General features: G+C 35.3%; 1 protein-coding gene across 1 annotated transcript; it reads right to left on the bottom strand.

Annotated features, from left to right (window-relative positions):
* Positions 1-5,077: 5,077 nt before the first annotated feature.
* On the bottom strand, positions 5,078-25,008 carry LOC101221223 (proteinaceous RNase P 1, chloroplastic/mitochondrial). The gene is made up of 8 exons (XM_004142514.3): positions 24,850-25,008; positions 22,835-24,123; positions 17,264-17,353; positions 16,971-17,152; positions 7,508-7,628; positions 5,672-5,740; positions 5,461-5,585; positions 5,078-5,342 (listed from the first exon to the last, which is right to left on the bottom strand). Exons 2-7 carry the CDS (start codon positions 24,020-24,022, stop codon positions 5,469-5,471), a joined length of 1,767 nt encoding a protein of 588 aa, XP_004142562.1. The 5' UTR covers positions 24,023-24,123; positions 24,850-25,008; the 3' UTR covers positions 5,078-5,342; positions 5,461-5,468.
* Positions 25,009-26,010: the final 1,002 nt, after the last annotated feature.

Here is a 26,010-nt window from a genome sequence, read left to right as displayed (position 1 = left end):
CTTATAGAGCTTCTCTTTTAAGAGTGACAACCTCTCGATGTCAAACACCCACACTTGTTCTTCTTTTGAAACACAAATGATGGAAGTTGCCTCGCTAAGGTAAAATTTGTACAAACTCCCTGCCCTCTCGAGTAGTTCGCGATAAATAATGGTCAAGTGATGGTTGTAACTCAACTAACACAATAAGAGTTATAAGTTAATCTTCTTATCAAGAACTTATCACATACCTAAACTATGAATAACACATTGACAAATAAATAGTAAAGATGTGATGGATTGAAAAGGTATAAACATGCAATATATTAAAGAATGTAGGCTTTAGGCAACTGTACAATATGAACAAATACATAAATGGAAAGTACAGAAAGAAACATTACAAGTTAGAGGAAATGGAAAATGGAATCTTCTCTACCACTTTTGTCTTCTAGTGAACCTTTCTTGCGTGCTCGTGTTGTTCTTGCCTAGAAATTGTAATTAGTAGGCAATATCTTCTCGTGTAGCCTTCGCGTGAGTTCCTCTTATTGAAATTTATGTTCTAAAACTCGTAGATTGTAAATATAATCCATTGACCGTTATTAATAAAGTGTTATTATGTAATAATTGTTATTGATTAAATTATTAGTTTTGTCTTAATAACCCAAATCCAATAAACTAACATCCTAAGTTGTTTAATGAGTCTTGAACAGTATGTAGAGACATACAGAGATCAATGTTCAAGATCAGCTTAAAGGGTCTATAGTATATGGATAAGACTGGATACCTTATCCTCGTAACATTATTGATACAACTCACTTTATATTTGATACAAACGCAATATGATCCAACGCGCTCGTGTAGTTGACATACGAGTGAGAGTATTCTATGCAATGAGTTTGCATAAGATTGGACCGTGAAATGTAACCAGTAGATGTAACTCCATTAACTAGTTAGGTTTCTATTTCACTAGGATGACCTAGGTAACTTAGTCTTAATCCTAAGTGTGTTATGAACTTCTGCTCGCGAGGGATTGTCCTTTGATTTGTACGAGAGAGAGTGACTAGATTTCGACTCAATAAGTTTATTATTTTGGGAACAAGACCGAGTGGGGAGCTGGGAACATAATTACACAAAATGAAATTCACTCATTTCCTACTTTAGGGTAAGTAGATGAGTGTTCCATTAAATGATATCTCCAGGTCTTGAACAAAGGGTTCTACCCTCCCTATGGCACGATAGGGGTTTCTGTTTATTGGTAGGACCATAAACAAGTTGTTCATTGGAGGAGCATTGATATTTAAGTATTAGAGGTAATCCAAGGGTAAAATGGTAAATTGACCCATGTAGTGTTACGAACACTCGTGAAGGACTAACTTACTGTTATTTGTCTATATCCGTGAACACAGAAATATATCGACCGTGAGAAGAGTTCGGTTGTGAGTCTTCAGTGGAGTGTACACAAAGTTAACGAATATTGATTAATAGAGTTAATGAGTTTAGTCAATTAATCTCAGATCGTCGTAACGTCTGATCTATATGTCCATTAGGTCTCCTTCCTAGCTCGTAAAGGGTAATGAGATTTATTTATATTTGTTGTAATTTGAAATATTCAAAATTACTTTGGAAACTAGTTTAATGTATAGTGATACATTATAATACAAAGTTTGTGAAACTTTATTATATAAATTTAATTTTGAATTTTGTATATGATTCAAAATTAATCTATGAGAGATAAAATATTTGAATAAGTTCAAATATTAATTTAATTTGAATTGGATTCATATTAAAATCATTGGCTTGGAGAGAAACATATATTTGAATATGATTCAAATTTAATTTAAGTTAAATATAAGATAATTAATTTAGCTATTAATTAATTGGAGAATTAATTAATAATTTAGTTTTATTTAATTAAATTTATAAGATATTGCAGAGATATTTATTCAAATAAAATATTAATTAAATAGTATTTAATTAATTATTAACTAATTGATTAATTGTTAACTAATTAGTAAATTTGATAATAGAATCTCATAATTCTCTACTACTCCTATTCTTATTTCAAGAAGGAAATAAAGTTATAAATATCTAGAAAAAAACAATTTTCTTCAACGATTAATTTAATAAATAAAAAAACCAAGGCTTTTTCTCTATGCCTTTTCCCATCTCAATTGGTTTTCATAAATCAATCTCATTCCAGATGATAGAAAGGTCTTCAACGGGTGGTGTCCCCAATTTGGTGATTTGTAGATTAGAGACGTCATCGAAAGTAAGTTCTCTGTATCTTTTAATTTAAAAGCATGCTTAGTTTTTATTTAGAATTTTGATTATAAAATTTTGTATGTACTGGTATTTTAAGATTTCCAAATTAATTTGAGTAACGGTTCTTTAAACTCTTCCGTTGTCATAGGGCTTTTATCCCTTCACCACTATGATTCACTAGCTTCTTCTTTTGTTCATGTCCTCCATTATGACACTGAAAACAGGGTGAAACAAACATAGAAACTTATATAGATCGAGTGTATTTTTGAATATTTATGAATTTACAACCTAAGTTACATGTTTTGACACACTTACTACATGCTTTGGTCTCATTATTCTATATAAAAGGCTATAATAATTTATATGTCTACAGGTTATCAAGATAGTAGACAGGTTGTTCTCTTCCGTGATGACTTGGTGTTGGGAATAATTTCAGAAGCATCTATTGGTTAAAATAATTCTTACTTCAGCCAATGGCTCTCTTCCACCTGTCATACAAATGTTGTAATTCATTATTATTTTTCTACTTTATTCATCTCTAAAATAGGGGTTTACTGTGTATAAAATGCTGCCATGCATACTCAATAATATATCAGAAAAGAGAGAAGGATTTTCTCTAAAATATCACTATTCTTCATACCTTATTTTGGTATCAGAGCACTAATGACCTACGCCACCCCTATCTCTGCTACTTTTTCTTTTTCAAATCCCCTATTAAACCAAGTTTTGAACCAACTAACCACTCTCAAACTTGAAAGAGGAAATTATCTACTATGGACAACACTTACTCCGGCACCACTGTGACTGAACCTTGTCCAGAAACTAGTGATGGTGCGTCTTCAAGCTCCTCATTTGACAAAGTAGTCAATCTTGAATTTGAAAAATGGGTTACAGCCGATTTGTTACTACTTGGATGGTTGTACAACTCCATCACTCCTGAAGTTGCTGTTCAACTTTTGGGATTCAATAATGCCAAAGACTTGTGGGAAGCAACACAAGAGCTATTTGGCTTCAGTCAATGGCAGAAGAGGACTATCTTTGCCAGATTTTTCAAACAACTCGAAAATGTAACACGAAAATGGAAGATTATTTACGCACTTTGAAAACAACTGCTGATAATTTGGGACAAGCCGGTAATTCCATTCCTTTACTAACTTTAATTTCTCAAGTTTTGTTGGGCTTAGATGAGATTTATAATCCAGTAATTGTTGTTATTCAAAGAAAATCTGATATCTCTTGGCTTGACATGCAGTCCGAATTGTTGGACACTAATATAAATCACGATCATGATAGAGGTCTACCAATTTTTATTATTGATAGAATCCAAAGTTTTGCTATAGCTTATAAATTTTTTAAATTTTTTTACTATTTTTAAAAATGTCAGTTTATTTAAAATTAATTTATATAAATTTTATAAAATCAATGGAGTAAATGATAACCTTGTATAAAGAGTTGGAATTTAGTCACAAAAGTTCGTATGAACAACCTCGTGCTTCAAATTCTCATGAACTTCATCACTCACCGGATCCCATCGTCTTGTTCTAAGCTCAAAGCGGTGGTCCAAAGTGTTCTTAATTGATCAAAATGGTTGAAGAAATTGCTTCGATTTCGATCTATAAGAAGGTATGTTCTTCAACTCTACCTTTTATTCTTGAACTAGCATGTTAATTCCACTTAATTGAAGCATATATAATTTTTCTATTCCATCCCCCTCCCTCAGTTTGTTTATTGTTCTTTCATATACCTAAATTTGTTTCTTTACTCTTACCAACGTGTTAATACAAGATCTACCAAATGCGACTATTTATCAGTAATTTGACAAGTATGCTATTGCAAATGGATAATAAAGATATGTTTTCTTAAAACACTTGAAAAATGATACATACCATTTGAAACACTAATCATGAACATCGAAAAAATCGTTTTGATTTTGATATCTTGAAAGAAAAACAAAAACCAAATGTAAACCTTGTTAGTAAAAGAAATTAGGAATAATGAGCTTATTGTTATGGCCTTGTACGTATAGAACTCTTTTCTAAAAGAGAAAATTAAAGGCTAAGATCCCATTGGATGGTTTTTTCATTTGCTTCTTTTACTTTTTAAAATTAAACTTATAAAATACTTACTTCTAACCATAAATTTCTTACCCTTCAAATGAAAAGAAAATTCTCCTATTTATAGGGTTCTCGAACAAACTTTGTAAACTTAAGGACCAAATTAGTTGAACTTGAGATCCATTTAACATTTAGATCAAGTTAAACCTATAGGCTCAATTGGACCCTAACCCAAATAATAATGTCAAATTAGATCAAATTATTTTATTTAATTCAACAATAGTGATAAAAATACTCAAGATTTATCCAATTAATGTTTTCAATTTTGATTCGAAACATATGTAAACTAATCATTTGTCTTTAATATATGCAATTTCATCACTAAACCACTTAATAAATTCAAAGAGGCAAAGAGGCTTAATTGGATTAGTAGGGCATTTTTAAAAAGATTAGGAAAAAAGAGATTTAAAACAAATTAGATAAAGATAGTGCAATTAAATTCAAAATAATTAAATATATAACAAAATTGTAAATATAGCAAAATTTTATTAAATTCTATCAATAATACAAGTCTATCACAGATAGATTACGTGGTAAATATTGATCAATCATGGATAGATCATACGAGTCTATCAACGATACAAGTTTATTAGTGTTAGTTTTGTTATATTTACAAAAAATAATTTAATAGTGTTATATTCTTAATTATTATTTCTCGAAACTATCAATTATAATTACCGTTAGACAAAAAATGGCAGTGTTTTAGTTGTTATTGGTGTGCTTCGTTTGGAAGAGACGCACTCATGCTCTCATAATTTCTTTTTTTAAAAAAAGAAGAAAACTTTAAGATTTCGGTTAATTTCTTCAACCCATCCTACAAAGAGCATATACGTCAATACTAACAAAATGATATCCCTTGATTATTCCCACTTTTACACAAACTTGAGCTACAAGCTTCTAAAATTAAAAATACAACAAATTCTGAAAGTGCTAGCCTACCAATGAATCTGAGCTTTAATTGTGCTCCAGATGCTTGGGTTTTAATGATACCTGCCAATGAATTAAAAAAAGTTAAATTTCAGTTTTGACCTGAAACAGTAGATATAAGATGGTTTATCAAGGGGGGAAGAAAAGGTTCTTTTTTCCATGTGAATGAATGGAGACCTACATTGGTGATTATTCAAAACCACTCATGGAAGTATTAGTGGGTCTGGTGGCACATAACCATTCCCTTGGAGTCTCTAGATCATCACCTGTAGTTGTTGGAACGTGTAAACTTCCATTTTCAGATTCCTGGAACAGATTCAACATTCATAAAAAATCTAACCAATAATCTCTGAATGTTGATAACCAACGATTTAGCATGTTAATCATCTCACCTGAATGACAATTGAATAAGAGGGAGGCATGTGGAGTTTCAATCCATTTCTTGATACTGACAATCGAACCTGCCAAACATTGGATGGAGGGTTACAATGAGACTGGTTTGATATAATCAAGGACGTCTGATCACTCTTATAAATTGATATTTGAATATCAATGATTAATTGGGGGGAAAAATCGTGGATATCACAATAAATCTTAAATTTTTTTCTAAATTTCTAAATAAAACTTTAACAATAGTTATAGAAATCTCAAAGGACAGCTTGGGGCCTTTACGTCTAAAATGCAAAGTGAAACCTTTGCAAAGAGGAGAGTCGAAAAAGCCGTAATGATGCAAGGGAAATTAATTTAGTGCACAGGCCAATCGAACAGATACCAGAAGGTGGCTACGCTCTATCTTCATGCGAATTATTTATTTTTTTGACTTACTATTTTGCAAGCACACAGCCTGTGAAATATCTAATAAGAATATCTGCCAAAGGGAGGGATCCAAAGAAAGTTAAGCTTTTAACTTGATCATGTCCTCACGGAATCAATATAAGTAAAAAAAAAATCAAATACAGTTATCGATTTCGTTCTCAACCAAAACTGGTGTGTTTTATATGATGGTCAGAAATGTTGGTTTGCCTCATTTTGAATACTTGGCTGCAGTTAAGTCTTGTATGTATGGGTGTGCAGCAGCCTATCATAGTCGGTTTTTCGACCAAACCACCACCGAACCGACATTGATCAACTGAGTAAATGCTCAAACGGACCGCAACCATCAAGGAGTACAAGTTGGTTTTTGTCGGTTCTTTGAATATTTTTTTAAAATTGTCGGTTTGGTTTTTCCAAACCAGCACGGATCGAGCCCTGCCTCTTCTTTGACTGATCACCTTTAGTTTCGGTTGGTTAACTTAGTTTTTCAGTCTATCATGTCCATGGACTTGTATGTAGTAGTCCTAAAAAACTTAGAACAACACTTGTGGTTAAAATTTGAGCAGGATAGCAAAAATTCTTTGATTTATGGAGGGTTTGACTTGAAAGAAATCAGAGTGTGATTGATGGAAAGGGAAGGAGTTGAAAAGTTTTACTTGGCTTGGCTATTTCGTATGCTCTTCTTAGAGGTCACTTTCAAAATATTTTTCTAACCACTCCCACATTAATATAAATCCTTGAGTGTTACCTTTTCACTGTATATTAATGGGAAAGAATCTTGTTTCTGAAAATACAACATCCAAAATGAGAGTTCCTAATCTGTAAACCTTAACAATTTCAAAGAGCGCGCCCATTTTTCTTGTCTACTCCCACACAAAACATCATGTAACAGATGGAAAGTCTCCAAAAGTATGCAAGTTCTACTGTACTCTTTATTATACTGAAATAGAGCAATGATTACAGCATAAGGAAACACAAACAAAACATGGGCTTGTAACTCATCACCCTAGAAACACACAAATTTAGTTCAACAACATCTGAAGTTGAGAGATTCAAACTTCTAGCCTCTTGGTTGAAGGTACATGTCTAAACCAGCAGACCTATGTTCAGGTTAGCTAACCTAGAAACATTGTTCTATTGCATTCTATTGCCAAAATATCCTACTTGACTACTCGTACACACCAACCTTCCGACATCCCACTAACTAGATAGTAAAAATAGCATGTGCATTCACAATTGAAGGCCGAACAAATCTCAAGAGAAGGTCCAAATTAGGCCAGAGTTCTGAATCCATATTTCCCCCATTCCTCGAAAGATTGTTGCAAACCAGTTGATATGATACCATACTAGCACTGCATATGTGTGAGAGAGACATGCCAAGCCTATGGAAAGAGGAGAGAGAGTGACGAAAATACCTGATGCTTTTCCTTCCACTGAGGGAAAAATGTGTTACCAAGTAATTGAAACAAGTGGTCCCTCATTTCATCGTTTGTCAGCAGCAAACATTTAAAGCGTACAGCAGCATATAACCAGTACCTGTAGGAGACAAAGAATAGTCACTGGTGACTTTATGCCTTTGCATTATAAAAGGGAGGTCCGCGGTTTCATCCTCTTCACAGGATATATTGTTCAAAATAAGGGGCTTTGTTGATAGTTTATAGCTCCAAGGACTTTTTAGTATTTTACTTTACCCTAAATTTATTTCCTTTTATGTATTAGGGCTTGCTAAGGCCTATAAAGTTGTCTTCTATTGTAACTCTGGTTTTTTCTTCTTATTCTAGGGTTTTCCGCGTAAGCCTAGTGTTATCTTTTTAGCACTTAACATGGTATTAGAGAGTGGTGAGGTAAGCTTAGCCACCATCGGCAAAAACAAACTGATGCAAGATAGTCTTAGTTCTTTCTTAAAAAAGAAAAACAGCCTCTTTATTGATAATAATAAAACTCGAAGTACAAAAGGTTTATACAAAGACCGAAACAAAAAGAAACCAAAAGATCAATGGATGCACCCGAACATCTAAACTAGGTTGATACCCCCTTAGTGCCCTCATCATATCCAATAAAAATGCAGCCCAAGATACATAATAAAAATAAGAAGAATACCAAAAGCAGTGACTGTAAAGCAAATAAATTAAGAAACAAGAAAAACAGCACAAATGAGGCATGAATGACCTGAATAAGTGAAGACAAAAAACTTTCACGATGGCAGCAAAAACATGAGTCATAAAAAAGGTGGCTTCCACTGATCTGGAAAATTGAGGGCCCCAATTAAGACTGATTTCTTGGATGGAGAATGCTTCAACATTTTTGTGTAATGTTGTGGTGCAACAATCATTACCAAAACTAAAGAGACTCGTACTCTATATAATATAAATGGGTTACTCCTCACATAGCCAATTGATTTTGAGATGAAACTTCATACTGTCAAATTTAATATGGTACCAGAGCAGGTGGTCTAGGAGGTCCTATTTTCAAGCCCCTATATTGTTGTTTCCTCCCCAATCAAAATTGATTTTCACTTGTTGGGCCTTTAAGATATTTCGAGCCCACAAGTGGGGGAGTGTTAATGAAACATAATTAAATTTGCCTTCAACCACTAGCTTAAGCTTTTGGGTGAATTGGTGGTTTAATATTTAGAACTCGAAAAAAACATTTTCCAAATTAGAATATCGATTCGACGTGGACTTTTGTATTTCCATAATGCTTTATTCCAGCTTTTTATTCAGAGGAATGAATTAATTGAAAATTTTCCCAACAGGAACCAACAGCCACTGTCTTCGGCCGTTTCTATCCCTTACTTTCCTGTGTGACTAAAGCCCCATAAGATTCTGAAACTCACTCACCTCTTAAACCTTCAATTTTTTCCCAAACAATAGTTTCCAGCAAACTACTTTCTACTATACAACTAAACATCTTCTCATTCCTCTCGTCATTGTGCCTGTTGGAATTCTAAAGTAAGGCCATCTTGTCATATCAAAATCACCTCCAAAGCCTATTCCAAGGAAGGTTAATCCCGATGGATCAATAGATCATTTAAAACTGCACCTTGTGGCCAAAGCCTATGCTCAAACACACGGGATTGACTATTTTGATACATTTTCTCCTTATGTTAAGCTCACTTCTATCAGGTTATTCATTTCTATGGCAGCATCTCAAGGTTGGTTTTGCACATTAAAAAAGTCTCCACATGATCCTTAGGAGAAGTATATATGGAGCAACCACCTGGATTTGTTGCTCAAGGGAAAAATGATAAAGTGATAAAGAGTGTTGCCTTCGTAAATTTTTGTATGGGCTGAAACAAAATCCACGACCTGACGAGCATGGCTTGGAAAATTTAGTTAAGCATTATAGTAGTTTGGAATGAAGAAAACCAAATCAGATTACTCAGCCTAAACTAATGGTCTACGAATGGCATTATTCTGCCTGTATATGTTGATATTGTCATAACTGGGAGCGACACATCAATCATATTGTCTCACAAATCTTTCCTCCAAACTCAATTTCATACTATAAACTTGAGAGTGCTAAAGTATTTCTTTGGAATTGAAATAATGAGAAGCAAGAAATATATTTTTATGTCATATAGAAAATATGTGCTTCATTTGCTATTTGAGATAGGAAAACTAGGAGCTAAGCCATGCAGTACTTCGATGATGCCTAGTCTACAACTTTTAGAAGATAACGAACCATTTAAAGAACCTAAAAGATATAGAAGATTGGTAAGAAAGATAAAGTAAGCACGACCAGACTAGCTTATTCTGTATGCAGACTACTGAAGTACAATAAATTTTATATTATTTGAAGGTTGAATATGTACATGGAATCTTATATAAACATCATGGTCATGTGAAGATTGAATGTTTTTCAAGTGTCGATTAGGAAAGATGGAAAGAGGATAGAAGATCGACTTCCAGCTATTGTGTTTTTCTTGGAGGCAATTTGGTTTCATTGAAGAGTTAGAAGCAAACCATAGTCTCATGATCAAGTAGTGAATTCAGATACAGAGCTACAACACAGGGATATTGTTGAGAAAGAATATTTCGTATTTCACTTTCTTTTCTTATGAGTCTCAAAGATTCCACTAATAGGAGTAAAAACAAAGGCTCAATGCAATATGAGTTGCGGAGAAAATTTGAGAGCTTTATTTTGCTCTTTGAGAAGCGACTTAAGAGGAGTGCATAGAATTCTACGCCTTCCTTAAGTTCCTAATTGTTGGACTGATTTATGGTCCGAAGGCACAATGAAATATGCGAGACTTCCAAGTGCAAAGAATTAAAGGCTCGGCTTTCTGCAAAGATCATGGCCCACGGAGCGGCGCAAAGAATATTGCGACTTAGAAAGACTGATTTATGGAATTTTCTCCGTTAGTGAAACAATGTGGTTATGTCAACTCTTTGATTGAGTTGGGCTTCAATACTAAAATTCCAACTAAGTTGTGGTGCAACAATCAAATTGCCTTTCATATTGCATCCAACCCAATGTTTCATGGTGTTTTAAACAAATTGAAAATTGAATGAAGTTCATATAGAGTACTTATGTAACAAGTTGCGCAAGACTAACATATATGATCCAACTTGAAGAAGAGTGTCATAGAATATGTTAGAATTAATGGGTTTAGCCCACGGGCGGATTTGCCCTAAATATTTTTTTCCTTTTTTATCTCTTTATATTTTTTCTATTTATTCTCCTCTTGTACCTAGTGTACTTTTATCCTAAAATAATAAGAAAAATATCATGGTTTTTCTCCTAGTACTCGGGTTTGCACATAAATTTGTGTGTTCTTTGTCTCTACTTTCAACATGATATCAGAGAGAGACATTGAACAAACCCTAAACAACATAACTGGTGATAGAATCAAACAAAGGAGACAGCCGCCAATTTTAGCACCGTCGTCGCCGCCATTGTTGATGCTCGAATCAATGCTGCCATGGACAAATGGTTCCACTACCTTCAGAAAACGTCGGGAAACATAATTCCGCAGATTTTCTCATCGTCCGCGCTGCCAGAAACCACCCATGCACCACCACGCACTGCCCACGCGCCACCACAGGCACTGCCGCCAGAGCTACACGCATCGTCCCATCTTGTTCAGACGCCATCGACTAACCTAACTATGCCACCCTTGTCTTCATCTGTGGCCTGTACTATCCCCCACATGCCGATTCATGTGCTGCCACCTAATTTCGATCACCACCACCGCTTCTACAGTCAAATTTGTATGCCCTGCGACCCACTGACCTTAGTTATCATTCCAATGTTAGGAACCCTCAAATTCACTCAATATTTAAGGTTGGTGAATCTTCGGCACATTCCAACCCTAACGTGCAAGCTTCCTCTTCTTCTTCGGGAATAACTCAATAGCAACTAAAAGGGCTTCAACAACAGATTGCAGCAGTTAAGGCTATCTTAGGGGCGACATCCAATACTCTTGTATCGATGTATTCTGAGAATTCAGTAATCTCATTCCTTACTTTATCCTTTTCCTATGTGAGTGAGAATGCTAGTCCAACCACACTAAGAGCTATTGTCCAATCAGGTATACCTCAGTCCTTTAGTCTTCTAATTGATGGTAAGAATCCTTAGATCTTGGACTCTGGTGTCATAGATCATTTAACCGATTTGTCTGAACACTTTGTCCTACATTCCGTTGCTGAGAATGAGAAGATAGGAATTGTTGACGGCTCCTTGGCTCCCATTGTTGAGGCAGGACGGATTTCTCTTTTAGACGGGCTCTCATTACACAATGTGTTGCATGTGCCACAAATTTCATACAATCTTTTGTCAATTAGCAAAACTACAAAGTAACTTTCTTACCTGATTCTGTTTCTTTTCAGGACCTGATCTCGAGGAGGATGATTGGCACTGCACGACATAATAGGGGTCTTTACTTGCTTGATGATGATGCCTCCTCTAGTAGCATTCCTAGGACGAGTCTTTTATCTTCCTACTTCACTACTTCTGAAAAAGATCTTATGTTGTGGCATTTCCGTTTAAGCCATCCCAATTTTAAATATATGAAATACTTATTTCCTTATCCCTTTTCTAAAGTTGATGTTTCTTCCTTATCTTGTGATGTGTGCATACAAGCTAAACAACATTGAGTCTTGTTTCCCTCGCAACCCTATAAGCCAACCCGACATTTTACTCTTGTCCATAGTGATGTTTGGGGACCATGCAAGGTCACTACCTCCTCTGGAAAACGATGGTTTGTGACCTTTATTGATGACCATACTCGTCTTACTTGGGTTTTCTTGATCTCCGACAAATTCGAAGTTACCTCCACATTTCAAGACTTATATCACACCATAGAAACGCAATTCAATATAAAGATTGCAATTTTGCAAAGTGATAATGGTCATGAGTTTTAAAACCACTCTCTTAACGAGTTCTTATCCTCTAAAGGAATTGTTCGCCAAAGTTCTTCTGCTGACACCCCCAACAAAATGGGGTTGCCAAACGAGAAAATCGTCACCTTTTGGAAGTTGCTCGTTCCCTTATGTTGTCTACTTCCCTTCCTTCCTATCTCGGAGGTGATGTCATTCTCATTGTCACTCATCTCGTCAACCACATGCCCTCTCATGTCCTTCACTTCCACACACCGTTAGATTGCCTTAAAGAATCCTATCCCTCCACCCATCCCGTCCCTGATGTTCCCCTTCCGGTGTTCAGATGTACAGCCTATGTCCATAGTCATGGTCATAACCAAACTAAATTCACTCCTAGGGCTCAGGCTAGAATGATTGTTGGGTATCCTTTGCACCAACAAAGCTATAAATGTTTCCACCCATCTTCACGTAAGTACTTTGTTACCATGGATGTCACCATTATTGAAGATCGTCCTCTCTTTCCCGTTAGCCTACTTCAGGGGAAGGGGAAGAGTGTGAGTGAAGCGTCTAACTATATGCTTCCCTTAGAGTCTACATGTCCTACTATGGTTACCTTGTCTAGCCTTAGCCTTCACAGTACAGTCCTATCCATAAATCAAGTTCCTTGAAAAACCTACTATAGAAGGAATCTCAAAAAGGAAGTTGAGTCTCCTCTTGTTCAAATGGCTCCAGTACAAGATTCTGAACCAATAAAAGATCAAGGTATGACTGACTCCATTAACTCACATGGTAATAATAGAATGAGTGAGAATGACGAATTTAACTAATTCACATACCGATAGTAAGGGAGGTGAGAACGACAGGTCCGAGATAGCTATTCTGGAAGATATGTGCGAGCAAGGCAGTATTAATGGAATCATTTTAGACGGAGAGGGCAGGATTGATGAGAATGAGGTTGTTGTTGATCATACTGAAAATGAAACTAAGTCAAACTATTTTGAAAATACTATTAAGTACGATCCATCTCGTGATCTTCCTATTGCACTGAGGAAAGGTACTAGGTCCTGTACCAAGCACTCTATATCTAATTATGTATCATACGAAAACCTCTCACCACAGTTTAGAGCTTTTACAACTAGTCTTGACTCTACTGTGATACCAAAAAATACCCACATTGCTTTAGAATTTCTTGAGTGGAAAAATGTTGTCATGAAAGAGATGAGGGCCCTTGAGAAGAAAAAGACTTGTGAAATTACGCTCTACCTAAGGGACATAAAACTGTGGGATGCAAATGGGTGTTCACTCTCAAATAGAAGGCAAATGGAACCCTTGACAATGTTCCAGATGGTTGACCTACCTTGCCTGATAACTCGATCATGACTATATCATGCCTAAACTCGGTCAAGATAGCAGAGTTCTGTTCATACTATCCTACTTGAACTCGGTGGTAGCGACTAAATGGTCAGCATAGCCCTATACCCCTAAAACTCTGTGCACATTGACTGTTGAGAACTCGGTATATAGAACTACATGGTTTTTCTTGCTTAAAACTTTTCTCATCAAACTCATGCTTTTCCAAATATTATTCTAAAACAGTACACAATTCAATTTAAGAAACTTAAAACATTCTCGTAAATCTCAACAATCAATAATAACTCAAACTCCGTGTATAACATGCTTAAATCATTTTTCATTACAAACACTTCAGAAATTCAAAACTTGCTTGTAAATCTTGTGTTGTGAATTCATAAATTCATTCATGCTTTAACAAAATATTCTAAACTAAGGCTTAATGAAATAGCTCAATACATCAGCATACTCAAACTTTCAATTAACAAATCATGCATAGAAAATCATCTTAAAATCATTTTTGTCACTCACAGCAATAGTAGCTTAGACCCTCGGCTTATATACTTGTTTGATCTCCTCTTGGCCTGAAAAAGGGAAAAATAAATTCATTTCATCCCTCTTCGATTAAGAAATAACCAAAATCTTGTTTTTCAAACCCAAAGAAAACACTTGAGATAGCTCAACCACCTTCAAACTGTGTCCTCTTCTTCAAACTTAAAATCTGCCCTCTTCAGCTCTTCTTCGTCCAGCAACTTCTTTGTGCAACTAAACTCTTGATAAAACCTTTCCAATTGATTTTACTAAAAGAAATGGAAATACCATTCTTTTAGAATCCTCTTAATTAATCTGTTTTTAGGATTTTCTACCCTTTTGACATCTTTTTCTAGCTGAAAATTTAATTGCTTGCATGCTTAACACCTCCAGCTTGCTGAAATTAACTTAATCATGCAAAGGACACGTGGATTCTTGATCCAAACACAGTCCAAGAATTCTTTAAATTTGCTGCACAATCGTTTAGCTTTCTAAACAATCGTTCAACCTTCTTACACAGTCGTTTAGCCTTGATACGATCGTTTTCCCTCTTACATGATTGTTTAGTTTCAACCTTCAAATGATTGTTTAGCTTCCAACTCAATCACCTAGCTCCTTGACCAATCGCTTACCTCCCAACTAATCACTTACTTTTAACCTGATCGCTTAGCTTCTTACACAATCACTTAGCTTCTTAAATGATTGCTTAACTTTCCAAACGATCACTTAGTCTTCAATTCCTTAACACTTAGTCAAACTTCCTCTCTTCCAATAATCATGACATACCTTTAATGATACTTTTGACCCTAGTTTAAAATCTTAACTCCAAAGAACTCTTAATCCTCCAAGTTCTTCAACAAGACTTAAGCTTCTCTAGGATTCGGGGTTTACATGTGTAAACTTAAAAAACTTTTATATGGTCTGAAACAGTCACCTAGAGCATGGTTTGATAGGTTTACAATCTTTATCAAGTCCTTAGGATACAATCAGGGGCATTCTGACCATACTTTATCTACAAAGGTCTCCAAGGCTGGAAAGGTTGCAGTATTGATTGTTTATGTTGATGACATCGTTCTATCTAGGGACGACCACGCTAAAATCAACCAATTAAAGAAAAGGATAGGTGATGACTTCGAAATCAAAGACTTGGAAAATCTGAAATATTTCCTTGGAATGGAAGTAGCCAGATCAAAAGAAGGTATCTTTGTATCTCAGAGGAAGTATACTCTTGATTTGTTGACCAAGACAAGTATGTTGGGGTGTTGTCCTGTTGATACTCCCATTGAATTCAACTGTAAACTAGGAAATTCATATGATAATGTTCCAGTTGAAAAAGAACAATATCAGCGCCTTGTGGGTAAGTTGATTTATTTGTCTCATACTCGACCAAATATTTCCTTTGTTATGAGCCAGTTCATGCAGGCTCCCTATGAGAAACACATGGAGGTTGTAAACAAAATACTGAGATACTTAAAAATTACTCCTAGTAAAGGATTGATGTTCAGAAAGACAGACAGAAAAACTATTGAGTATACTGACTCAGACTGGACAAAATCTGTTGTTGACAGAAAGTCTACCTCCAGTTATTGTACCTTTGTATGGGGAAATCTTGTAACTAGGAGGAGTAAAAAGCAAAGTTGTGGCCAAAAGCAGCGCTGATGCCAAATACCGAGCTATGAGTTTGGGAATATGTGAGAAAATTTGGTTCCAGAAAGTCCTATATGATCTTCATCAGGAGTGTGAGACACCAATGAAGCTTTTTTGTGATAATAAAGCCGCTATTGGTATTGCTAACAACCCAGTTCAACATGATAGAACTAAACATGTTGAGATTGATCAGCATTTCATCGAAGAAAGACTTGACAGAGGGAGCATATGCATTCAGTACATCCCTTCAAGCCAACAGGTTGCTAATGTCCTCACCAAAGGGCTTCTCATACCAAATTTTGACTTTTGTGTTAGCAAGTTGGGTCTCATTGATATTTACGTCCCAACTAGAAGGGGAGTGTTAGAATTAGTGGCCTTGGCCCATTGGGGAATTTTCCCTAAATGTTTATTCCCTTTTTAATCTCTCTGTATTTTTCTATTTATTCTCCTCCGGTATATATTGTACTAAGAAAATAAGAAGAAAAATATCGTGGTTTTTCTCCCAGTACTCAAATTTCCACTTAAATTTGTGTGTTGTTTGTCTCTACTTTCAATAATATATACATAACTATGGGTGATTAGTAGCCTTGTCCTTTATTGTAATTTACTGTTCTCAGTTTAGGGTTTCCACGTATGCCTATATATGTTGAATTCCAATGTATAGAATGATGATTTCTCTCATCTAAGTCTAACGTTATCAAATTAAACTCTTTAAATCTTGGGCGGTGAATAAAGCAAATGGTGATGCGATGTGGTTTGAAGCCTAAGAATCCTCTCCCACGTTTCCAAAGGAAATCCCACAGGATTCTTCACATTTTATTTCCCTCAATTAACTCTCTCTACTTATAACTAAAAGCCTTAGCAAACTTCCTATTTAATTACTAATATGCCCTTTCTAATAAGTAATAACCATACTAATATTCTCCTAATAACCCTATTATTTCCTGATCTCAGGGCCTTACAGAAACCTTGAGATGTTTTCAAATATTCAAGCAAATAACTCAATTACTGCAAGAAAGATGAATACCAATCATCATTGACCGAATAAGGAGTAGCATAGAGTGCACCACAATTTTTCCATGTCTCTATTAATTTCATATTATTAGGATTCCGTGCAGGACCGTCAGTGATGCGTCTTTTATGCAAAATTATGAGTGGCATCTTTTTTGAAGGGCTCAGTTCACGCATTTGATATACAGCCCTTTTGAGCTGCAATTGAAAGATAGCATTTCAGTACCAATCACATTAATGAACAAACATAGAAAAAATAATCTCTCCAAGAAACTTATTGTCTATGAATTTATTAAAAATACATATCACCTGGATGAAGTTGAACTGACGTTCATTTACTAGACCAACATTGGCACCATCAATTACAGCATCAAAAGGACCATGCTTTTCAAGCCACCCCTGAATTATTTCACCTTCAAACCAGTCAAAATTTTTCCTAACACAAATTAACATGCTACATGCCTAAAGCAAAGATGTAAGATAAGACTGAGAAATGTATACTGTGTTGAGAAACTTCCTTGAGAATCTTATATAATATATTAAATAAATCAAAGGTACATAATAACCTTTTATATTGGTGAATAAATAGAGACCAAAATAACTTTTTTAAAAAAAGGAAACAAGCCTCTTCATTAAGAAAATGAATAGACAAAGTAATGTTGTGTAAAATAAACAGACGAGATCTAAACCTATGAAATCAGTAAATGCACCCGAACATCTCAACTACGTTGAAACCCCTATAGTAGTCTCATCACATCCCAACTTAGACTGAAAAGAAAACTCAAACCCAAGCAAATACAGTTCGAACAATACATCTAGAAGCAAAAAACAATACAATGATCTTAGAGATTTTCAGCAAATTCCCCCAAAACGGAATAGGAACTACAAACTAATAACGTCTAATCATATATGAACGTCAGCCAATTAAGGCTAATGTCTTGAATTGAATATGCTTCGAACACTTTAGCTAAGGAGCACCATGAGGAGGCATTGATTCTAGCAATCTCCAAACGATTCATCTAATTGGAAGCTTTATTTTGAAATATTCTTTGATTTCGTCCAAACAAAATTTCTGAAAGTAGGGTCTTTATAGCATTTATCCATAGTAATCTTGGTTTCTCTTTTAGATTAGGGCCGATTAGGAGCTGCAAAATATTCTTCTTAATGTCATAATCAAAGACCCAATTGATGTTGAAGGATCCAAATAGGTCAACCCAACATTTTTCTGCAAAGGGACGAATAAAATACAGTTATAGCAAATCTTCAGAATCCTGCAAACACATAGAGCAAACATTTTGGAGATAAAATGTGAGATGGAAGTTTTCACTGCATGACCCAAGCGCAATTCAAGAGCCCATTCAGCACTATCCAAATTGTGATATTTACTCTTCTAGGATTTTTGGTCTTCCAAATAGCTGAATATAGATGTTTTCCAATGGGGGAAGTTAAGGATCAATGTTTAACCAACGATTTTACCGAGAATTTTCTGTTAGATACTAACTTCCAAACTCTTTTATCCGGGCTTCTCATGATTCGTTTTCCTGAGATAATTCCGTTGAGAGCTTGGAAATCATCAATTTTTTCATCCTTTAATTGCCGCCTGAGATTTAAAGAACAACAGACCAAGATGTTGTTAAAGGATCCCAAAAATCATGAACTGTCCCATTCAGATTTAGAGTCTAAACAGCCTTGGAAAAGAGTCTCTAAGTGGAATCAAATCAGTCCAAGGGTCATGCCTAAATTCTATTCTCATGCCATTGCCGAGTTTAAACATGGCCAGCAAATCTGCTTTATTCCAGCTCCTTGAAATGCTAATCCATGAACTGTGAAGGCTGCAAGAAATGCTTCCTTTGGTGTGCCAATTGAATTGACTTCCTCCATGTATGCTCTTTACTACTTGCACCCAATGGGAGTTTTCTTCATTAAAATATCTCCATCCCCATTTGGCTAGAAGGGCAAGATTTTTGTTTCCCAAGCCTCCTAAACCAAGCCCCCCATCCCCTTGCATTCGGAACACCATGTTCCATTCAACTAGATGATTCATTTTACCTCCCGAGTGTCCTTTCCAAAAGAAGTTTCTAAATAAATGCTCCACTGTTTGAGACACCTTTGTCGGCATTAAGAAAATTGAAATATAATATGTGAGAATATGGGAAAGAACTAATTTAAATAAAGTGGCATGATCTCTTGATAAATTCTATCGTTTCCATTTCTCCAATTTTCCTTGAATTCTGTCAATTACTGGCTGCCAGAAAACAGCTTGCTTAGGATAACCACCTAGGGGCAGCCCTAGGTAAAAGAATGGAAGATGTGAGGCTTTACTGTTCAGCTTTGATGCCTCTTCAAATAGCTCATTTTCTTCAATGTTTGAACCACAAAGTGCAGATTTTTCCCAAATAATCTTCTGCCTAGAGCTCCACTCAAAGAAAGCAATTATCTTCTTAAGAATTTCCAGCATACAATCTTTGTATGAATGCTGTTTTTTCCCACCTTTTAACCCTTCAAACTTTCCTTTTTCATATAGCCTTTTTTTTTTAAAGGATACGAGTCTCACTATTATTAATATTGAAAAATAATGAAACAAAACTCAAAGTACATGAGGAATATACAAAGAGCAAAGGGGAGAGGGAGGATCATGAGGTGCACTCCGGCATCTAAACTAGGTTGACACCCCTTAGTGCCCTCATCACATCCAAAAAAACAACAATACAAGATCAAACAAAAAGCCACAAGTACAAAGCCAGACAAAATGATAAATTAATCTGTCCAAGGCAAAAACATAAATCATAGGCAGCAGGCAGAGAACAAAGAAGAATAAGAATAATAAGCCTTGATTGATTGAGCAAAAACTGTTGAAGCAGAGGGCTGATCTGAAAGTCCTAATGATCAAGAATTTCATATAGACTATTTAACAAGGCACTTGAAAGTTTGCTGATTAATAAGAAAATAAAGGGGGCATTTGGGACGTAGAGTGGGTTATAATAAATTGTGTTATTATAGTTTGTGTTTCGGGTGAAAAGTATTATAGTCTGTGTCTGGGGTGTAAATTATTATAGTCCAAATTATAGCAATCTGTACAATAAATATTGGTCATCTTAGATCATGTCCATTTTTTTGCGCTATTATTTTTTGTCATACATATATTTAGATACATGAAATACCATTTTTGGAAAACATAGTCCAAACTATACCTTCCATCAATTTATACAAACTAGTATAGTACTACGTGGGATGCACGTGTTATGAAATTTTATAATATAACCTCTTTCATAGAAATTGACATGTGATTTTATTAAATATTGTTAATTATGTTGTTCATTTGATAAATTTAATATTATCTATGATATTTAGATTTTACTAGGTTTTGACCTCAATTGTAACTCAAACTCTTCCGTCAAGGTTGGAGGGCAATGCTGGACCTGCTGATTCTGTCTAATTTCCTTTTTAATTGAGATACATGGAATACCGAGTGAATCAAAACATCGGGTGGTAGATCTAAATGATAAGCCACTTCTCCTATTTTTTCGATGATATGCCGTAAGGACCATAAAACTTTTTTTTTAAGAGAAACTTACGAGTTGTGGGGACTATGGAAATAGTCCACATAACCCCATATTATTGAGAAAGGAAGTTACACATGAAGGACCATAAAACTTTGGCGAAAGCTTTTCACATTTCTTTCTAGAGAGAGCGCGTTGACAATATGGTCTCAGTTTTTAATATACCTCATCGCCAACCTGAAAATTTAGTTCTCTCCAATGTAAATCACCTGTTTTTTCATCCTGTTTTGTGCCAGCACCAGATTCTCTTTCAATGTTGTCTTCCGAGTACCAAATGAGATTAAGGGAGGAGGAGGTCTACCATAAACGACTTGGAAAGGAGTAGTTTTCGATGAAGCATGAAATGTCGTGTTATACCATAACTCTGGCCAAGGTATACATTTGCTCCACTTTGCCGGCTGCTTATTGCAAAAACACCTTAGGTAAGATTCCAAGCATCGATTTACTCTTTCCGTTCGACCATTGATCTGGGGATGGTACACCGTGCTTCTTTTCAACGAAGTCCCTCCCCATTGCAGCAAATAATTCTTTCCAAAAACTGCTTAAGAATATTTTATCACAATCAGTCACTATTGATTTTGGAATCCCATGTTTGCTGACCACCCTTTCTATAAAAACTTCAGCCCCTTTTTTGGCAGTGAAGGGGTGTTTCATGATGATGAAATGGCTGAATTTACTTAATCTATCAACTACCACTATAAATGGAATCATATCCTCCTAATTTAGGTAGTCCTTCTATGAAGTCCATGGTCCAATCTTCCAATATCAATTCCGGCAATAGCAACGGTTGAAGGAGTGTCAGTGACAGTGATTCAGATTTATGTTGTTGGCATATTCCACATTGCTCCACGTACATCTTGACATCATTCTTCATTCCCATCCAATGGAGTTCCCCAGTGAGCCTTTTATAAGTCCTTAGGCATCTAGAGTTTCTGCCTAACACTGAATTGTGAAATGTATGTAATAAGAGGGTATAAGAGATGATTTTCGTGATAATACTAACCTGCCCTTATACCTTAGTTGATCATTACTCCATTGAAATTGTTGCTTTCCTTCTGGATTCTCTCTCAGTTCACTAATAATTTTCTGTAATTCTTCATCCTTGTCCACTTCCTTCAAGGCTGTCTCCACATCCACTATGCCCAGTGCTGGTTGAAACATGACAGTGCTTCTGCTGCCTTGTTTTGAAGACCCAGTTGGTATAAAATTTCAAGATCATTCCTAAGTAGTTTTGTCAACTATTTCTGAAACTGGGGCTGAACCTCCCTTTGTTCAATAAGGAATTTTAATGTTTTTTATCTGAAATTACCGTGAACTTCCTCCTAGCAAGTAGTGCCTCCACTTTTGAACTGCCAAAAGACTACCATTAGTTCTCTATCATAGATGGACTTGGACAGTGCCCAAGAGGTAAGTTTCTGACTAAACTAAACCACTGGTTTAGAATTTTGGAACAACACTGCTCCTAACCCATAACCCAAAGCATCAGTTTCCACAACAAAGGGCAAAGAGAAATCTGAAAGTGCCAAAACTGGTATAGAAACCATAGCTTGCTTGTTCCAGCAAAAAGCATTTTTTTTGAAGTAATTTCATAAGGATAGTCGCAATCTCACTGTAATGTTTCACAAAGCAATAGCAATAGCCCATTAATCCCAAAAATCCCCTTAGTTTTGATACATCCTAGGAGAGGCCATTGCACCATAGCTTTCACTTACTCTCTGCTGGCTTTGACCCCTTTGCTTGAGACAAATATCTGGTTGTGGCATCAAAGTCAAGGCCTGGCCCAATCAAGCCACCAAAAAACAGCCAGCTGACATTTTGGCTTAATAGTTTAGTTAAGAACCAACCCAAGGCCGTAGAAGTCAATCTCATCCTAACCATCATAGCAGGTCATTATCAAAATTTTCTAAAAGAATATCCCTACAAAGAGTTGATACACGTTTAACTCCAATTAAGGAAAGAGCATGCATTGTATCTCAAATGTGATGAGAAGTTCATTGTGGGACACAAGTGCAAAAGCAAGGAGTTGAGACTCTTGATGGTGCACGACGAAACCATTGAAGAAATGAAAGTTGAGACCTTGTAGCTCACTGTTAAATATATTGTGGCTCCAAGAAATTGGCAAATCATTTTTTTCTATGAAAAAAATATTAATATTTTAAAATATTTTAAGAAATTGATCTACCCACTTAAATATTTCAGATATATACTTAATTGTGCTATATAAAAGTTTCCAAACAGGTACGTATTGTAAAATATTCACTCCATGAACAATTAAAACTTCACGTCATAGAGTTTGGGGATGACAAAAGAAATATCATACCTGGAAATTATTAAAATCAGCTTTAACTCTTTGGTTAGCCAACTTAGTCAATGAGGAAGCAAAGTCTTCAGTTTCTTTCGGATCAATATCAATGCAAACAAGTTTCTGAGCACATGAATGACAAACGCCATTATCATCAATTCCAGTTCTCACCAGCTTCCACTTACCACTACCTAGCCAACCTTCTCCATGCCACCCTCCACCTCGTCTAACGATACATTCCCTAACCTTGTCCACATCCCAATGTTTCTTCCCAACTTCTGATGCACTTTCAGAATTGAACCAATCTTCAATAACTTTGGCAGTAGGTTCAGAAACCTGTCTCACTGTTCTTCTTAACCGATGCAACAACTCGTAGACTTTATCAGCCTTCTTCACATCAGAACTAAGTTTTAGAAGAGCAGAAAGCTCAAGTTCTTCAGGTTCTACCGCAGATGCAAGCATGTGAGAATCAACTTCATAAGCTTCTTTGGGCATTAGCTTCCTACAGAAACCAAACAGCGCTGGTCCATATGACCTCAATCTTGGTGCAATATGATAATCCTTCATCTGCTTCACCAAAGAAAAGGCCATTTCTGGATCATCCCTTGCAGCTGCAATTCTTGCAAGACTAGTAAATGTAGCCTCATTTGGGGATACTTTATCCGTCATCATTTGCTGAAATATCTCAAAACCCCTGCTGAGGACCACACTTGATAAGTTGTTAGCCCCACTTGTTTCAAGCAAACTAGGGGAAGAGCACAAATAGAGCAATACATTATAGTGATGTTGGTTAAGCTGGATGCCATTACTTCGTGCCTCATCATAAAGCTCAAGTGCTTTAACAACTTGTCCATATTTTGAGCACATATCTAAATTATATTTAAGCACACTCTCTGGTGCTTCCTTGAGGGCTTTCTTCCTTAATTTGTGGGAGACTTTATTGGAAGAAGATGTTGAGGATGCATTAACAGATGAAGTGGCAGCTGAAGCAACATTACATAAATATCGAACTGTGTGTATCGAGAAGTAACTGTTACAACTGTATTTCAGTATATTTTTTGAAAACACAATAGACCGGCAGCTATATGTTCGGAGGCTAGCTCGAAGGGGATTCTGGCAGGGAAATACTGGAATTTTAGTGAAGTATAAAAAGAAGGGAGAAGTCTTAGCAAATGAAGACATAAGTGAACTTGCTAAGGTTGTCATTCAAATACGGCAGTCCAGAAATTTCTTATGGAACTTTCCATCACAATTGATAACTAGAATCAACGAGAACAGATGAATATAGCCCACGCTCATCTGAAAATCTAACAAAATAGAAATATGGTAAGCATAATCATTAGAATATAGCCCAATACCTTAAATAGAACATTACAAACACAAATTAATTTTCAGGATTTCCAGTTGGCTTATACAAACAAGTTGAAGAAAAAAAAAACTTAGAATGTAAGCTAGCAACCTTTTAATAAAATAACAAAACTGAAGTTTATCTTGCAATGCAGACCGCCAGATTAGATCTATAGTAAATTCATAAAACAAATCTATTTTGATACAGGTGAAGCATAAGGCATAATCGAAAAACTATAGCAAGCCACAAGGAGATGAAAGAAGAAATACCAAAACTATTGCTGCAAAACTGAATGTTTGTTTACAAGAAACAGCTAAGCTATATGTACTTAAAGCCTCCTCTGATCACACACAGCAGAAAACATAATATAAAAAACTTAAAAGAAAAACTAATTGAGGAAGCATAGCATTCGCATATTAGCATTTCATCCAAGGGTATCATATCAAGTTCCAAAAGCAAGAATTTAAATATAAATAAGAACAACCCTATCATAAAAAAATTCAATTGAAATGCAAATACAAACACTTGGTCCATATTGTACATTCGATTGACCAATTATGTCAATACTGAATCCATGTGGACAAAAAGTAGAACACCCAGTTCAGAGGAGAAAAGAAAGAGATAGAAAATCATCTAAAAATCATAAGGTGGGCAGAGAAACAGGAAAACCAAATTCTGAACTCACATATTCAACTTCAGAAACTTAGACGGAAAAAGAAAAAAGAAATGTTGAACTGCCGGTGCTGTGCGGCTGCAGCGAAGAAGAAGCGAGCAAAAGTGCGGAGGGAAACAAATCTATTACATTTTCGAAAAAATAGCCTTTTTATTTCTTTTCAAAATTTAAGAGTTTTGTACAGAAGGTTTAGATAAGGTAGGTTTAAATAAATATAAGAAAGTGCTCAATATTCACTAAGTTTGATTACTTTTTCATAAATTTGATTACTCTTCTTGTCATTTATTCGCTTTCTTTGCTATTTATTCCTTTGTTTTTTTACATTTTTTTCTTCTTTCATATTCTTCATTCATCTTCCACAATATCAACATCGTTTATATTCCTCTATCAAGATCATTGTAGTGAGTTTGTTTTTGGTAAAATTTATAAATATCGTTTTTATTTGAATTGTTTAGAATATTATAAAATTTCGTTAATAATTTTATACTTATGTTTGTATCTCGGATGGGCACAGATAGATTCTATATGTAATAGACAAAGATATAAATTTATATATGTCTATCTCAAGTAAACAGGATAAGGTTATAGACAGAATATGGAATCGATTTGTACCTGTCTTAGATAGGCATAGATAGATTGTTATTTGTGTCTATTCGAGAAAGATGGAGATAGAAATTTAGGTCGGTGTCTATTTGTGCTTATGTAACGACTCAACTCTTTATACTAAGCTGAGATAATTACTTTAAAGATAAATAACAATTTTGTTAATTTCTTGAAGAGAAAAACTAAATTTTCATTTTAAAAAATACCATGAAAACATGCTCCGCAACTAGTTCTTTCGTTTTAAAGATAGTAAAAATAAAAAGATGAAATGTTTAAGCTGAAAACACTGAAAATGAAATAAAAAGCAAAAGCAAAATTGTGTCCACATATGGCATGTCACGAATCCTTCTTGTTGCTTATCAGCTTTCCTCTATCTTTACCTTTGTCTGAAATGTTAGACATATAAAATGATGATTCTAAACACGTGCTCAGTAAGGGACTAGTAGTCCCACTAGGTGTCTGTTAACTTCATATTGATCCTCAAACAAGGACCACTAGTATTGTCTCCAGTGATCCTATAGGGACACATTTGGACTCTCGGTAAACTCAAAAGATACACCTGAGAGAATC

Source organism: Cucumis sativus, chromosome 1 (genome assembly GCF_000004075.3).
Source record: "Cucumis sativus cultivar 9930 chromosome 1, Cucumber_9930_V3, whole genome shotgun sequence".
Lineage (NCBI taxonomy): Eukaryota > Viridiplantae > Streptophyta > Magnoliopsida > Cucurbitales > Cucurbitaceae > Cucumis > Cucumis sativus.
This window is presented reverse-complemented; position numbering and strand designations above follow the sequence as displayed.